Raw genomic sequence first — 17,413 nt, forward strand, 5'->3', positions numbered from 1 at the left:
CTTCATTGCTCAAAATGATGCGCAATCCTTGTGCGTCTACTACCAAAATGTCAGGGGCTTACGCACGAAAACGACGGATTTGAAACTTCGAGATTGTCAGCTTGTGATCACGACATAGTAGTTTTAACCGAAACGTTGCTACGGTCTGATATATGCAATTTAGAACTCTCGTTGGACTACACGATATTTCGTTGTGATCTTAGTGATTACACCAGCAACCTTCGTAGAGATGGGGGTGTTGCTAAATGGTGTGAAACATAAACTGAATTGTTTCGAGGTGGTATTGTGCGTGAAACTTCCAAATCGATCCGTCTATATCTTCGGAAAAAGCAGCGTTCAAATTCTGATCCAGCGCTTTTCTTCTCCCAATTCACCGCCGATCAACGTGTTTCAGACATGTTTTTAGACAACGATGTCATTCTACTGCTAGGGGATTACAATCTCCCTTATCTTCAGTAGCGCTTTGACGACGATATCCTGCTTCCCGTAAATGCATCTAGCGAGCAAGAAATTTCTCTAACCGAATCAATCTCCGCCAGCGGTCGGGTGCATATCAACTCCATTTCGAATCGTAATGGTAGAGTGCTTGATCTTGTGTTCACGAACTCGTCGGACATCTTAGAAGTTTCTCAGCTAGCCTTGCCTCTCCTACCAACAGATGATTTTCAATTGATGGTACCTCGTCGCCGAAGCAATAATCACGGTATTAGCAGAAAGCCCTGGTGAAATGCTGAACTTCGTAACCAGCGAAACAAATTGAGAAAAGCGCTTAAAAGATTCTTTGCTAACGAAACTGACGAGCACAGGAATGCACTCCGACTGGTTGAATCTTCCTATAACGAGCTTCTTGACCCTTGCTACCGTAGACACCTGGATAACTTGCAGTCGAATTTTAAGAACAACCCCTCCATGTTTTGGAAGTTTGTGAAATCTCAAAAGTCAGAATTTGGTTAGATTCCGAGGACGGTGAATTACGGTAACGCTACTGCAACTACACCTGACGAGTCTGCGAACCTTTTTGCGGCATTCTTTCAAAGCGTATTCAATGCAACACCTCTGCCTCCAGCCCACGCAGCAGGCTTCCGGAACGTCCCAGTCCATGAAATCCGTCTTCCACGCTTTCAGTTCTCCCATCGTGAAGTGCTAAAGGCTCTTTGTGACCTTGATGTTTCCAAAGGTGAAGGAGTGGACGGCTTAACGCTCCATCACCTGTTCACAAATCAGGAAGTAGGCGCAATGTTGGAAACTACCGCGGTATATCGATACTATGTTGTCTTGGCAAACTCTTGGAATCTATTATCCACAAAGTCATATTATCAGCAACTAAACATGTAATATCGGAACACCAGCAATAGGGTGGCTCAAATTAGTATGGGAAAAACTTTTTTCAACTTTTTTGATGAGCCGTCCTCTTATTCGGTTCTATTTGATGCCCTGATGCTCTGGACAAAATTTCAGCCAAATCGGTCAACGTTTGGGCAGTGCTAAACTCGTTGGACGTTTATATGCAAAAATGTATGCAGAAACATCCAAAAACAGTGAATTGCAGTTGGACGGCACAACTTACGATGAAGAACTATGATACTCATTCAGATCTTGAAGAATTTAATACAGATTGTTATGCAGAAAACCGCTAGACGATTAGAGTTTATTAGGCAAAGATATTAGCATTTTACTGGAGTGTTGTAGGGGTGAATTAATTTCTTTTCAAAGGTAAAAGAAACGAAATTTGCTCAAACCCCACTTCAGAAAAATGATAATATCTTTGCCTAATAAACTCTAATCGTCTCGCGGTTCTCAGCATAACATTCTGTATTTAATTCTACAAGAACTGAATGAGTATCATGACTCTTGATCGTAAATTGTGCCGTCCAACTGCAAATCACTATTTTTGGATGTTTCTGCATATATTTTTCCATCCAAACTTCCAACAAGCTTAGCACCGCCCAAACGTTGACCGATTTGGCTGAAATTTTGTCCAGAGCATCAGGGCATCAAATAGAACCGAATAAGAGGGCGGCACATCAAAAAATTTGAAAAAGTGTTTTTTGAGCCACCCTAACCAGCATGGTTTCGTTCCACGTCGCTCTACTACGATCATCCTGTTATGTTACTATACTGGTGGATTCAATTTACTTCGACTTTTCGAAAGCGTTCGACTGCATACCACATCATCTTGCTATGAATTAGTTGCGACAAATGGGTTTTCCTGACTGGGTAGCTTCCCGACCCGAGGCCTTCAGCATTCCTTCGGGTGTTCCGCAAGGCAGTGTTCTAGGGCCTTAAATTGTCGTTCTCTTCATAAGCGACCTAAGCCTTCGACTCTCATCTGCAAAACTACTGTTTGCCGACGATCTCAAAATCTTCAGAGTGATCAAATCATTACTAGACTGCGTTGCTCTGTAGGCTACGTTAGTGCGATGAAAATGGGATGTGCGTTATCACAAGATCATGGTGATCACTTTCTGCCGATGCCTTTCTTCAACTACATTCGTCTATACCATCGATGGAATGGGACTGGACCGTGTCGCTTCTATCCGAGACTTGGGAGTCGTAATGGATTCTAGACTGCGTTTCAGTGAGCATATTTACTCGAGTACCTACTTGTTCAAAAGGACGTATGTGATTTGTAAACAAGGATTCAATTTTGTATAATTACTGCTGAGGCTTGGGCAGTTCTCGGCTTCATTCGTCGTAATGCATCGCAGTTTACAGACATATTTGCATTGAAGTCTCTGTACTACCCCTGCTTGGGATCCTTACCACACTTCGCAAGTAATTCGTATTGAACGTATTCAAAAATCATTCATCCGTTTTGGACTTCGTTACTTATCGTTATGACCCTACAAATTTACCAGACTGTCCTTCTTGCTGTCAGCTGGTGGATCTTGAACTTTTGTCAAGAAGACGATTGAAACTAAAACGATTATTGGTCCACGACATCTTCAAAGGATACATAGATTGTCCGGATCTTCTCTCGGAGACCCAACTCATCGCTCCTAGTCTTAGGTAGCGGCACGCTTCTCGCATCGCTGTCCCCATGTACTTGACAAATTATGGGTGTAACAGCCCTTTAAGTTCCTGTTTAAGAAATTTCAACGCTTTGTGCGATATGTTTGATTAAGCTTAGAAAAGCTTTGTTTTAAAACTAGGCTTAGGAAGGTAGTTTAGTTTTAGTCTATACGATACCATTGAAGACGATTCAATGAATAAATTAAATAGTTAATACTTCTGTCGGAAACGATTTGGCCGAAAGTGACATACGGCCAAATTGGTCAATTAGTCAGAAAATAAAATTTGACCGAAAATGCAATTTGGCTTTTTTTGTGTCTTTATTAAAGAGACTTTCAGCCCGAGGCTGGCTCGTCTCCGGCAATTTGGCTGAAATAGTCGTATGGCAGAGGAGGTCATTTGGCCGAACGAGTCACAGGTCATTTAGCCGAGCAAGTCGTTACAGAGATCATTTAACCCTAATTGGGGGAAAGCAGGGACTATGTCCAAGGGCTTGACGATCCCTCCCCAGGCCATCTGCGAGTTGTGGCGCCTGCCTAGGATGTGGTGGGGTTTGACAGTAGGCCCTGTTAAACCTCTATAAAAAGCTGCATGTATCCGCAAGTAGGCTCCGCCAAAGCGACCGTGTGCCGCTCAAAGCGCACAAGCCCAAGTCCTGGTGTTAGGTTGGACGCTAAACAGCCCTGACACGACGGCCCTCCGGCGAGACAGGAGGTTTGCGCAGGTCCAATAAGCCGCCTGGAAACCAATAATTACGAACAATATAAAAGATAATGCGACTCGATATAATCGGCAAAGACCTAGGCGACGAATAAAGGATCACGATTGGAAGCTTGGAACATGGAACTGCAAGTCGCTAGGTTTCGCAGGTTGCGACAGGATGATCTACGATGAATTACATCCCCGCAACTTCGACGTCGTGACGCTGCAGGAGATTTGCTGGACAGGACAGAAAGTGTGGAAAAGCGGGCATCGGGCGGCTATCTTCTACCAAAGCTGTGGCACCACCAACGAGCTGGAAACCGGCTTCATAGTGCTGGGTAAGATGCGCCAACGCGTGATTGGGTGGCAGCCAATCAACGCAAGGATGTGCATGCTGAGGATTAAAGGCCTTTTCTTCAACTATAGCATCATCAACGTGCACTGCCCACATGAAGGGAGACCCGACGACAAGAAAGAAGCGTTCTACGCACAGCTGGAGCAGACATACGATGGATGCCTACTGCGAGACGTCAAAATCGTCATCGATGACATGAACGCGCATGTAGGAAGGGAGGAAATGTATAGGCCGGTCATCGGATCGGATAGTCTGCACCTCGGTCTGCACACCGTATCGAATGATATCGACCAACGATACATAAACTTCGCAGCCTCCCGCGGAATGATAGTCCGAAGGACCTTCTTTCCCCGCAAAAATATCCACAAGTCCACATGGAGATCACCTAACCAAGAAACGGAAAACCAAATCGACCACGTTCTAACCGACATCACGAACGTCCGCACTTACCGCAGTGCGAATATTGAATCCGACCACTACCTCGTTGCAGTATGCCTGCGCTCAAAACTCTCGACGGTGAACAACACGCGTCGAAGTCGGACGCCGCGGCTTAACATTGGGCGGCTACAAGATGGTAGACTAGCCCAAGAATTCGCGCAGCAGCTGGAAAAGGCACTCCCTACGAAAGAGCAGCTAGGCGCAGCATCTCTTAAAGATGGCTGGAGAGATATTCGATCCGCCATTCGTAGCACCGCAACCGCTGCACTTGGCACGGTGCCCCTGGATCAGAGAAACGACTGGTATGACGGCGAATGTGAGCAGTTAGTGGAAGAGAAGAATGCAGCATGGGCGAGATTGCTGCAACACCGCACGAGGGCGAACGAGGCACGATATAAACAGGCGCGGAACAAACAAAACTCGATTTTCGGCAGGAAAAAGCGTCAGCAGGAAGATCGAGACCGTGAAGAGACGGAGCAACTGTACCGCGCTAATAACACACGAAAGTTCTATGAGAAGTAAAACCGTTCACGTAAGGGCCACGTCCCACAGCCTGATAAGTGTAAGGACATAAACGGGTACCTTCTTTCGAACGAGCGTGAGGTGATCCAAAGGTGGCGGCAGCACTATGAAGAGCACCTGAACGGCGATATGGCAGACGAAGATGGCGGTATGGTGATGGACCTGGGGGAACGCGCGCAGGACATAATTCTACCGGCTCCGGATCTCCAGGAAATCCAAGAGGAGATTGGCCGGCTGAAGAACAACAAAGCCCCTGGACCAACTACCAGGAGAGCTATTTAAACACGGTGGTGAGGCACTGGCTAGAGTGCTGCACTGGGTCATCACCAAGATTTGGGAGGATGAAGTTTTGCCGCAGGAGTGGATGGAAGATGTCATGTGTCCTATCTACAAGAAGGGCGATAAGCTGGATTGTAGCAACTACCGCGCAATCACATTGCTGAACGCCGCCTACAAGGTACTCTCCCAAATTTTATGCCGTCGACTAGCACCAATTGCAAGGGAGTTCGTGGGGCAGTACCAGGCAGGTTTTATGGGTGAACGCTCCACCACGGACCAGGTGTTCGCCATTCGCCAAGTACTGCAGAAATGCCGCGAATACAACGTGCCCACACATCATCTATTCATCGACTTCAAAGCCGCATATGATACAATCGATCGGGACCAGCTATGGCAGCTAATGCACGAAAATGGATTTCCGGATAAACTGACACGGTTGATCAAAGCGACGATGGATCGGGTGATGTGCGTAGTTCGAGTTTCAGGGGCATTCTCGAGTCCCTTCGAAACCCGCAGAGGGTTACGGCAAGGTGATGGTCTTTCGTGTCTGCTATTCAACATCGCTTTGGAAGGGGTAATACGAAGAGCAGGGATTAACACGAGGGTACAATTTTCAATAAGTCCGTCCAGCTATTTGGCTTCGCCGACGACATAGATATTATGGCACGTAACTTTGAGAAAATGGAGGAAGCCTACATCAGACTGAAGAGGGAAGCCAAGCGGATCGGACTAGTCATCAACACGTCGAAGACGAAGTACATGATAGAAAGAGGTTCAAGAGAAGACAATGTGAGCCACCCACCGCGAGTTGTCATAGGCGGTGACGAAATCGAGGTGGTAGAAGAATTTGTGTACTTGGGCTCACTGGTGACTGCCGAAAATGATACCAGCAGAGAAATTCGGAGACGCATAGTGGCTGGAAATCGTACATACTTTGGACTCCGCAAGACGCTCCGATCGAATAGAGTTCGCCGCCGTACCAAACTGACAATCTACAAAACGCTCATTAGACCAGTAGTCCTCTACGGACACGAGACCTGGACGATGCTCGTGGAGGACCAACGCGCACTCGGAGTTTTCGAAAGGAAAGTGCTGCGTACCATCTATGGTGGGGTGCAGATGGCGGACGGTACGTGGAAGAGGCGAATGAACCACGAGTTGCATCAGCTGTTGGGAGAACCATCCATCGTTCACACCGCGAAAATCGGACGACTGCGGTGGGCCGGGCACGTAGCCAGAATGTCGGACAATAACCCGGTGAAAATGGTTCTCGACAACGATTCGACGGGCATAAAAACGCGAGGTGCGCAGCGGGCAAGGTGGATCGATCAGGTGGAAGATGGCTTGCGGACCCTCCGTAGACTGCGTGGTTGGCGACGTGAAGCCATGGACCGAGCCGAATGGAGAAGACTCTTAAATACCACACAGGCCACTTCGGCCTTAGTCTGAATAAATAATAATTTACCCTAATTGTCATTTTGGTATAAAGGGCCGTTTGGCCCAACGATTCACACGTCGAAAATGTCGTTTGTCCTAACAGGTCATATGGCCGAAAATGTAAATTGGCCGACGGGTTATATGACCGAAAATGTCGTTTGCTAAACGGGTCATGTGGTCAACAATATCGTTTAACCCAACAATAGTGAAAGTGAAGTGATTAACTGAGTAGTGCGAACTACGGAGTGCGAAGCGTGAATATAGAAGTGAGACGCCTCATTTCTTACTTTTTCTCTCTCAATCCTTATCACTACGAAGTGAGCAATGAAAAACACGAAATGAGTAATGAACGGTAAGAAGTGAGACAACGCATTTTCCCTTCTTTGTTCTGAAAAGAGAGAAATGAAAAATAAATAAGTGGTAGATAAGAAATGAAACTTAAGACGTTTCACTTCCAACTCTTCATTTCGTATTTGTCACTTTTCACAGTAAGAAGTTAGAAGTGGGTAATGAGGAGTGAAAAGTAAGTAGTTGAATAAATCGCTTTTCCCATTCCCTCTTCACTCCTCATGTTCAACGTCTTCCTTCTTACTGTGAAAAATTAGCAGTGCAAAATGTGGAATAAGAAGTGAGACGTCTTACTTCTGACTTCTCACCTTAATTCTCACTTCACTCGTCTCACTGTCACAGTGAACAAATGAGAAGTAAGAAATACGGATTTAACAGTGACAAGTGAGAATTTATATAAATATGAAGTGAGAAATGAGGAGTAAGAAGTGAGAAATAAGGAATAAGAAGTTTATCGTCTTATTCATCATTTCTTATTCCTCATTTGTTACTTAGCACTTCTTATTTCTTACTTCTCGCTTCACAATTATCATTAATCACTTCATACTTCAAACATTAACTATTGTTCGGTTGAACGGCATTAACGATCACATGATTCATGCGTCCAAACGATATTTTCGGCCGTATGACCCGTTTTGGAAAAACGACCATTTCGACCAAAAGAAACTCAGTCGATTGACGTTTCGTTGAGCAACACTTCTGAATACTGCAGAAATAAATCAAAATCGCGAATAATCACTATCCCCAAAACTAACCAATATTCATAATTCTTCAAGATCAGAGACGATGTTCAAGCAAATAAAATAGCTTTAAAATTTCTCAGGGCGAGCTTCCATTTTGAATTTTTTTATTTGTTGTTGAAAATATTATATCAATGACATTGCGTTGCGTTGCGTTGTAACGGAGTACTTATTTCGTCGGTTGCATACTGATAGTTGTAGTAAAGCATGAAAGATACCATTGCTGGCTATGCCCATCTAATAAGCTCTCTGAAACGAGAAAGAAAGTGAAATATATTGAATCCTCCTTCCATTTGACCAACCAATTTAATTTTAATTCCACGTACACATATCCAAAAGTTACATTCAAATTGTAATGAATTGGAATGTAATAACATAAACTTCTCCTATAAAGAGAAAATCCATTCCATTAAACAATTTCAAACAACAAACAAAATATATTTAAAGGCAGTAGTTTTCAACCAATACAAACTGATCCATAATATTTATAACGACACCGATGAAAAATGGCTGTGCATTTTACTGCTTGAACACTAAAACGCGAAAAATAATAATTTTGATAAGCAAGGTATAATAATGTAATAGTTAATTTCACCTATTGTAATGGTTCTTTTGGTCTAACGCTTAACGATAATGGATTGAGCATCTTACACGGTAGTAGAGGAAGATTTATTGTTTTTCTCTATACACACAATTGATGTACAAACAAGTAGAAACATCACATTTTACAATCAAAACTTCAATATATCATCATAGCGGAAGTAAACGGAAGAAAAGAATCTTGTTATTGTGTAAAATTTCCTCTAAAACGCTCAAAAATAATATACGGACTGTTATTAATATGAGAACATTTACCCTACCTTCATTCCAGAAGCCATACCTATAGATATGGTTGTTTAAAAGTTTAGCATTGAAAATTCTTACGAAATATCAGCGCATCGTTAACTAAATAATAGATAGCTCATGATTGTTCTCAGGTCCTTCGACATCATCCATTTGGTCAGCATTCGTTGGCGGCAGTTGGATCTGGACCTATTAGTGTCTTTTACCTAGGTAACAGTCACAGGTTAGATAGCACAAAGCGTTAATGAATAAAGCTTCCAATGAATGATTAAATTTGTTATGATTACATCTTTCAACTCTATGATTAATGATTTAGGCCGATACAAATATTTAAAAACTATTTTGTCTCCCCCCGGATTTTTTGCCAATAAATAATATTTTGAGGGAGCCCCCAAAAATAAAATTCGGATAATTTTGAGGATTTTCAAAACATTCTTTAACAAATCCGAGGAGTTTTTTTGATTTTTTTTTTTCATTTTAATATTTATTTTTTATTATCCCCCCTTGACCTTTCGGAGACCAGTAGGACAAAATGTTAATTAAATATTCGTAATGAATAAATCATATTGTTTGTATGATTATGATTATTGAATAATGATTAAATAACCCATTATTCATTAATCATGATTAAACCTATGATTAATCACTAATGCTCTGGAGCACACACAGCATTTTGGAGAATTTAGAGAAATTGAGAATATTTTTTGGAGAATATTTATTTCACTTTATCTATTTGACTAAAAGATTTTGATAGCAATTTTTCCAAAAAGCTAATTTGACAGAGCGATACAATTTTGCGTCCTTCTTTCAACATCGCACACTACGATCTCCTAAAATATATCAATGGTATTGAGAATGGCACAAAGCTTGCACAAAGTTGTTTGTTTCTAATCTCATGAGATTATATTTTTGACTGACCGTGAAGCCGGATAAGATTTTATTCCTCTTCACAAAACAGAATTTTGTTTGAATGAAATTGTTTGATTCTGTAGGTGAAAGTCAAACGAATACTAGCTGACATCTAGTAAAGTCTCGTATAAAAATGTTTTGTGTGTAGAGGAGAACAGTGTAAAATGCAACCAAGGGGCAAAATGGCATCACTCATATTATCCTTTTGTAGGACATTTCTGAATGAATGTTACCATAACAATTCAACGTTAGGGTGGGTGTACCAATTGTCGCCATACATAAGAACAACTATTTTTTTTAAATAAGTAAAAGGCATGTGGGTGAACTTTATATATCAAGGGAAAGGTTTTACTTCCTGCTCCTTAGAGCAGCTGTGAAAACCACAATACAATTTGTTGTTATCCTCAAGATTAATTAATCCATAATAGAACGCATGCACCAGTTGTGGCACTATTCTTAATTTTGTTCCTTATTTGTCAAATCCCATTGTGTTCTTATGGGATTCGTCAAATTGGGACCACTAGTGCGATAACTGGTGCAAAGGACGTCAAATGTTAAGCAAAATCAATTTTTACAATTATGTTTTGCTTGTTTTGGAGGAGATCAAAGGTGTTATCGTATCATATGAATATGCTTTATCGATATGAACTTGGTTTGCGATGATTTGATTGGCCATTTGGCATATAAAGCACTAGTGCGACAACTGGTGCTATAACCACAACTGGCACATCTAGCCTAGTTATTAATTATCAAGCTGCAATAAAAATTATCAGCAAAATCCCTCCATTTTCACTTAAATTTGAAAAATGGCAATTCTTTCATCTCACCTGTAGGATTTTCGTTCAATCCGTAAAGAGAAAACAAAGAGCCATGCGTATACCATATACTTAACATGCAACTGAGTCATTTCACACTACTATTCGGGCGTTTTGCCCCAGACCCATTTTGAAACGTATTTTAAAAGCGTTAGAAAGTCATGAAAAACTTGTTGTTTTGAATAGGAGATCATTGTGGAATTTAGCTGGTTTTGTAAATTTTGCATCTCCACGTTCAAATGGTTCAGTATTCTTGTTTTTATTGGTTCATTTTGGACTGTTCTCCCCTATAGTTGTGGAGCCTTATTCAAATTGAGTAGCTAAAATTATATTCACCAGTAACAATAGAATAACGGTTAGAAAGTCCCTCACAGCCTACACTGTACCTTCTCGTTGCGAAGAACCCATACTCTCCGAGCTGTGAATCAGCATAATTTCCGTTGCCATTCAAGAGAACGTTGTTTTCTATTCTTGCAACCACAATTACCGCCATCGCGCGTTGAGTACCCGCCATAACAATAAAATAAATGCATACGCAAAGGTACAATGAAAGGAATAAAAAAAAGAATCATTACTTACTTCCAGGAAACCGTGGCGGGAACACATTACGGCCGTGACGGCTCAACAGCCACGGATACAGCGGGTAGCTGTCACGAGGAATGTTCGACCCGGGATGGTGCATCGGATGATGCATATGTGGATGCGCCGGTGGGAATCCTTGGGCGTGAGCCAGCGCTGCGGCCGCCTGGAACTGAGCCGCCAGGAGATGCTGGTTATGCAGGTTGGTCATCTCCTGCGCGTTAAGGAACGGTGGGTGCGGTAGGGGAGTTTTGAGGTCGTTCAGGTGGTTGGGGGGAGGTACAGGAAACGGACGCACCAATCCAGCAGGAATGCCCGGAACTACAATTGGTTTGGTGGCTGTGGTTAGCGGCTGTGGGGATGAAGTTGGGGATGTACGATCTTCGGGACTTAGCCGCGTTTGTGGAGGGGGTGGGCTTCGCGTTTGGGATAGATCCTGGCATTCTACCGGGGAATTTGGATGCCGATTAATGAGGTTTAGGTCGACCGGAGGTGAGGAACTGTGGTTTAACTGTTGTATTCGCGAACTATAGTCACTGGGAGAACAACTTCCTCTGGGTAACCGGAGAGCATTTTGCAGGTCCGCGGCGGTTTGCGGGAACCGAAGATGTCCCGGATGGAAATCACTAGGGTAACTATTATCACTGAACGGACTACTGGGCCTCTCAGAACTCTCACTATTTGGGGAGAAATGCGGCGGCGGAGGCGATTTGCTGATTCGATTTCCACCCACAATAGACTCAATACTAAACCCGATTCGGGGTTTCTGCGTAGGAATCGCCATGACTGAAGTAGGCGCCAGTGGCATCATTTTATACACTCTAAATATAAAACAAAAATACTGAAATCTCTCACTGCTGTCGTATCGTTTCCGGTATATCACTGATAGAAATTTTCTCTAAACCGATCGTCGCTTGGGGCCGGATTTTCCTAGAAGGCCACATATCGTTTATGAAGACAGCTTTCTTCACCGGTCGCGAAACATTCACATGGAGCGTTCGTTTAAAACCGCGAGGGGGCGCTTTCATGCCGCTGCAAACAGCTTAATTTGTTCACGTCGGTGTTTTTGTTCATGCCTCGTTTAGCACCCCAGCCGCCCGGAACGGTAAAAACAAAACGAAGCAACAACAACAAGCAAGCAAGGCTTTAAACACTTCACGCCGAGACTGGGCCCGCAGAATACACGCACGTAGAAATGCCAAACGCCGTTCCACGTTCACCGACGCCTGATCACATAATAAAAAGCAACTACATGCGCCTAGCAGGGTGCTCCAACACACGCAAACAACCGGTCACAGTTGGCACCAACACAGCGGGTTCGATTCCACAAAGGCAAAGCTCTGCGAAGCGCTCCGAAAGCGAAACAAGAGAAAATCTCAAAAAGAGGCGGAGTCCAAGCCACAAATTTATTTACAACGAACTCATCTGGGTCGGCATTCGATTGTGATTGGTCGCTGGCCTGCAGCAGAGCTTTCCTCGGTTGGAGACGAAGATAATGCTTCAACCCTTTCTTCGCTGGATCACACACAGCTTGCCATGTTTTTTTGAATGTTTTCCCGCGACGAGATTCATACCCCTTACTCCGAATGACACACTTCGCGCTGGTAGTGGGCAGATTTTCCACCTCTGCTCGCTCGGCAGTAATGGCATATATTTACTTTATTTATTATATATTATTAGAAGCTTGTTAAAAGTTCATTCTATAATTGCCTGGTATGTTATTTGGTGTTTTATTTTCGTTATTATCGCCATTTGCTTTTGCTCATTTCCAAGTCGGGCCCGGGCACGTTTCCCCCGGTACGGAACCCACCATCCCTCTATTTGGGACGCAGTTGATGAGTTTACTCCAATAATGGTTGGTGGTTCTCAAACTTAATTGCATTGAGCGAGCATCCTTGAAGTTTGGGTGCAGTATCGAGACACACTTTTTTTTGCTGCACGGTAACCGTTTTTTTGTGGACTTGTTTTAAAATATTTGAAGAAAGTGTCGGTCTTAAATATATTTTTTACCCGCCGACAAGAGGTTTTATCTAGTAATTAAAATTGGTTGTTTATATCTCGTGATTGAAATCTCGTTTTGAATCAACATATACTTTGTACCACATTAATAAGTAAAACCCATTTTTTAGGATATTTTTTGTTGCACCGAGCACCGATCTTTTCAAGTGTTTATGTGGTTCTGGGGTCGAATGACCAATTTTGAGCAAAGATTGGCCAGCCTACTTAATGTGTTCAATTGTTTAAAAATACATATGCAAAAAAATGGTGTCCCACATTAACAGGTACACTACACAAAAAATTGTGTTTTTCTTTTTTTTTTATGTCTTCATTAGCAAGACTTTCAGCCCAAGGCTGGCTCGTCTCGAAGTGTTTTTCCCATGTTTTCGATACTTTTCACGTGAGAAGAAGCAACTAAACCATTGAAAAATGAATAATTATCGTTTCTAATTATATAACGTGTTTAAATATAATTTACTTTAATGCTAAGAAGTATTTTGACATCTTTTGATTATTATTACAAGCACTTGCTTTCAAATGCCGGCTTTGACTCACATTACATATTTCATTTCGTAATTAATTTAAATAGTTCACCCTTAAGATCCTCCTTTCTGGAAACCATAGAAACTATTAGAATTAGACCACTCGAACGACACTTATTGAGGTTTATATCATGTTAATTTGAATCAGAGCAGTATTTGGGCAATGTTATTGTCATTTTTTCATTTCTTCTGATTATCTTTCATAAACATGTAGGCATTCTTGTCAAAATGTTATGGGAATGCTTTTATTTCACAATAAAAAAGTTCGATTGAATTTGTTTTTCTGGTTAGAAACAAATATCCTATTTATAAGGGTTTCCTCGTGGAACCTTTTTTCTTACACCTTGTTAGCTGGAATATTGGAAAAGCACGTCATTTCATCAACATTGAACATCTGTTATGATATAGATAACCCAATTTAGCTTCAAAGTAAAGATACGAAACATAAAATTCTGTATATAAAATAAACTCTCCAAGAAATTTCTCTGACCCATCTTAGATATCATCCAACTTTGTCCTTAATCATCACAAAATGAACAGAATAGATTTTCTGGTAGTACTACAACATATCTCAAGCCCTTCAGTCGATATTTTGGTACTGCAAACTTAACGTTTCAACGATACACGCGAGTTAATCCACAAAAATGTGGTTAACGTAGGTATATGTAAATTCATATTCTGTCTGGGTTCTGTCTTTCTACAAACCTAAACTCTATTTAAAATGTTTGCGACATGGTAGTTTACGATATATATGACATCGCAAAGAAGTATGTAACTGGTGTGGATTTCAAGAATGTGATCAACGCAGCACGAGGCACCATCAGTGTGTGGAATCTCAAAAATCTTAATATTCTATGGTAAAACGAATGAAAATGCTGTTCAAAACGGAACTGTGCAATTCTCTGGTACCCATTAATGTGGGACACCCTTTTTTTCACATATTTATTTTTAAATAAATAAACAAATGGAGTAGGCTGGCCAAACTTTGCCATACATTGTTAATTCAACTTGAATTCACACAAAAATTTGGTGAAGATCGGTTCAACAGAAAAAAAAGTTGCCCTAAAAAATGGGGTGTACCTACATATGTGGCACAGAGTGTAACGTTTCTTTGTATCTTCATTAAGGAGACTTTCAGCCCTAGGCTGGCGCGTCTCCACAGTGCAGCGTTTTTAGTGTTACCAAAAACCTCTCAGGCGTTTTGAAAAAATGTTTTACAGAAAACGAAATATTATTGATAAGAAAATTATTTTGAGCTTTTTAGTGGAATGTTTTCACCTGTAGTCGAGTTTGAACAATCCCATTGAATTCCACTTAATTGTATCCTGCCAGATACGTATTTCGACCCCAACAGTAAGGCCCTCGTCAGTGTCTTGTACTTGACTCGACTCGAAGTCGAGTCAAGTACAAGACACTGAAGACGGCCTTACTGTTGAGGTCGAAATACGTATCTGTCAGGATACAATGGTGGAATCTAATGGGATTGTTCAAACTCGTCTTATGACAGGTAAATATTATTATTATTATTTATTTATTCAGACTAAGGCCGAAGTGGCCTGTGCGGTATGTAAGAGTCTTCTCCATTCGGCTCGGTCCATGGCAACACGTCGCCAGCCACGCAGTCTACGGAGGGTCCGCAAGTCATCTTCCACCTGATCGATCCACCTTGCCCGCTGCGCACCTCGCCTTCTTGTGCCCGTCGGATCGTTGTCGAGAACCATTTTCACCGGGTTATTGTCCGACATTCTGGCTACGTGCCCGGCCCACCGCAGTCGTCCGATTTTCGCGGTGTGAACGATGGATGGTTCTCCCAACAGCTGATGCAACTCGTGGTTCATTCGCCTCCTCCATGTACCGTCCGCCATCTGTACCCCACCATAGATGGTACGCAGCACTTTCCTTTCGAAAACTCCGAGTGCGCGTTGGTCCTCCACGAGCATCGTCCAGGTCTCGTGTCCGTAGAGGACTACCGGTCTAATGAGCGTTTTGTAGATGGTCAGTTTGGTACGGCGGCGAACTCTATTCGATCGAAGCGTCTTGCGGAGTCCAAAGTATGCACGATTTCCAGCCACTATACACCTCCGAATTTCTCTGCTGGTATCATTTTCGGCAGTCACCAGTGAGCCCAAGTACACAAATTCTTCTACCACCTCGATTTCATCACCACCGATGCCAACTCGCGGTGGGTGGCTCACATTGTCTTCTCTTAAACCTCTTCCTATCATGTACTTCGTCTTCGACGTGTTGATGACTAGTCCGATCCGCTTGGCTTCCCTCTTCAGTCTGATGTAGGCTTCCTCCATCTTCTCAAAGTTACGTGCCATAATATCTATGTCGTCGGCGAAGCCAAATAGCTGGACGGACTTATTGAAAATTGTACCACTCGTGTTAATCCCTGCTCTTCGTATTACCCTTCCAAAGCGATGTTGAATAGCAGACACGAAAGACCATCACCTTGCCGTAACCCTCTGCGGGTTTCGAAGGGACTCGAGAATGCCCCTGAAACTCGAACTACGCACATCACCCGATCCGTCGTCGCTTTGATCAACCGTGTCAGTTTATCCGGAAATCCGTTTTCGTGCATTAGCTGCCATAGCTGGTCCCGATCGATTGTATCATATGCGGCTTTGAAGTCGATGAATAGATGATGTGTGGGCACGTTGTATTCGCGGCACTTCTGCAGTACTTGGCGAATGGCGAACACCTGGTCCGTGGTGGAGCGTTCGCCCATAAAACCCGCCTGGTACTGCCCACGAACTCCCTTGCAATTGGTGCTAGTCGACGGCATAAAATTTAGGAGAGTACCTTGTAGGCGGCGTTCATCAATGTGATTGCGCGGTAGATGCTACAATCCAGCTTATCGCCCTTTTGTAGATGGGACACACGACACCTTCCATCCACTCCTGCGGCAAAACTTCCTCCTCCCAAATCTTGGTAATGACCCAGTGCAGCGCTCTAGCCAGTGCCTCACCACCGTGTTTAAATAGCTCTCCTGGTAGTTGGTCAGCCCCAGGGGCTTTGTTGTTCTTCAGCCGGCCAATCTCCTCCTGGATTTCCTGGAGATCCGGGGCCGGTAGAATTATGTCCTGCGCGCGTTCCCCTAGGTCCATCACCATACCGCCATCTTCGTCTGCCACATCGCCATTCAGGTGCTCTTCGTAGTGCTGCTGCCACCTTTGGATCACCTCACGCTCGTTCGTAAGAAGGTTCCCGTTTATGTCCTTGCACATATCAGGCTGTGGCACGTGGCCCTTACGTGAACGGTTCAACTTCTCATAGAACTTTCGTGTGTTATTAGTGCGGTACAGTTGCTCCGTCTCTTCACGGTCTCGATCTTCCTGCTGACGCTTTTTCCTCCGGAAAATCGAGTTTTGTCTGTTCCGCGCCTGTTTATATCGTGCCTCATTCGCCCTCGTGCGGTGTTGCAGCAATCTCGCCCATGCTGCATTCTTCTCTTCTACTAACTGCTCACATTCGCCGTCATACCAGTCGTTTCTCCGATCCGGGGGCACCGTGCCAGCTGCAGCGGTTGCGGTGCTACCAATGGCGGATCGAATATCTCTCCAGCCATCTTCAAGAGACGCTGCGCCTAGCTGCTCTTCCGTTGGGAGTGCCACTTCCAGCTGCTGCGCGTATTCTTGGGCTAGTCTACCGTCTTGTAGCCGCCCAATATTAAGCCGCGGCGTCCGACTTCGACGCGTGTTGTACACCGTCGAGAGTTTTGAGCGCAGGCAAACTGCAACGAGGTAGTGGTCGGATTCAATATTCGCACTGCGGTAAGTGCGGACGTTCGTGATGTCGGAGAAGAATTTACCGTCGATTAGAACGTGGTCGATTTGGTTTTCCGTTTCTTGGTTAGGTGATCTCCATGTGGCCTTGTGGATATTTTTGCGG

The 17,413-nt window shown here is 43.4% G+C and overlaps 1 protein-coding gene across 1 annotated transcript in view; it reads right to left on the reverse strand.

Annotated features, from left to right (window-relative positions):
* Positions 1 to 12,034, reverse strand: part of LOC134202767 (homeotic protein empty spiracles-like) — a 169,570-nt gene extending 157,536 nt beyond the window's left edge. Inside the window, exon 1 of the mRNA XM_062677756.1 lies at positions 10,980 to 12,034. Coding sequence (XP_062533740.1) covers positions 10,980 to 11,790 — 811 coding nt within the window. The 5' untranslated portion in view covers positions 11,791 to 12,034. The remainder of the gene's footprint in view (positions 1 to 10,979) is intronic.
* Between the last annotated feature and the right edge of the window lie 5,379 nt (positions 12,035 to 17,413).

The sequence above is a fragment of the Armigeres subalbatus genome, unplaced genomic scaffold, assembly GCF_024139115.2.
Source record: "Armigeres subalbatus isolate Guangzhou_Male unplaced genomic scaffold, GZ_Asu_2 Contig141, whole genome shotgun sequence".
NCBI lineage: Eukaryota > Metazoa > Arthropoda > Insecta > Diptera > Culicidae > Armigeres > Armigeres subalbatus.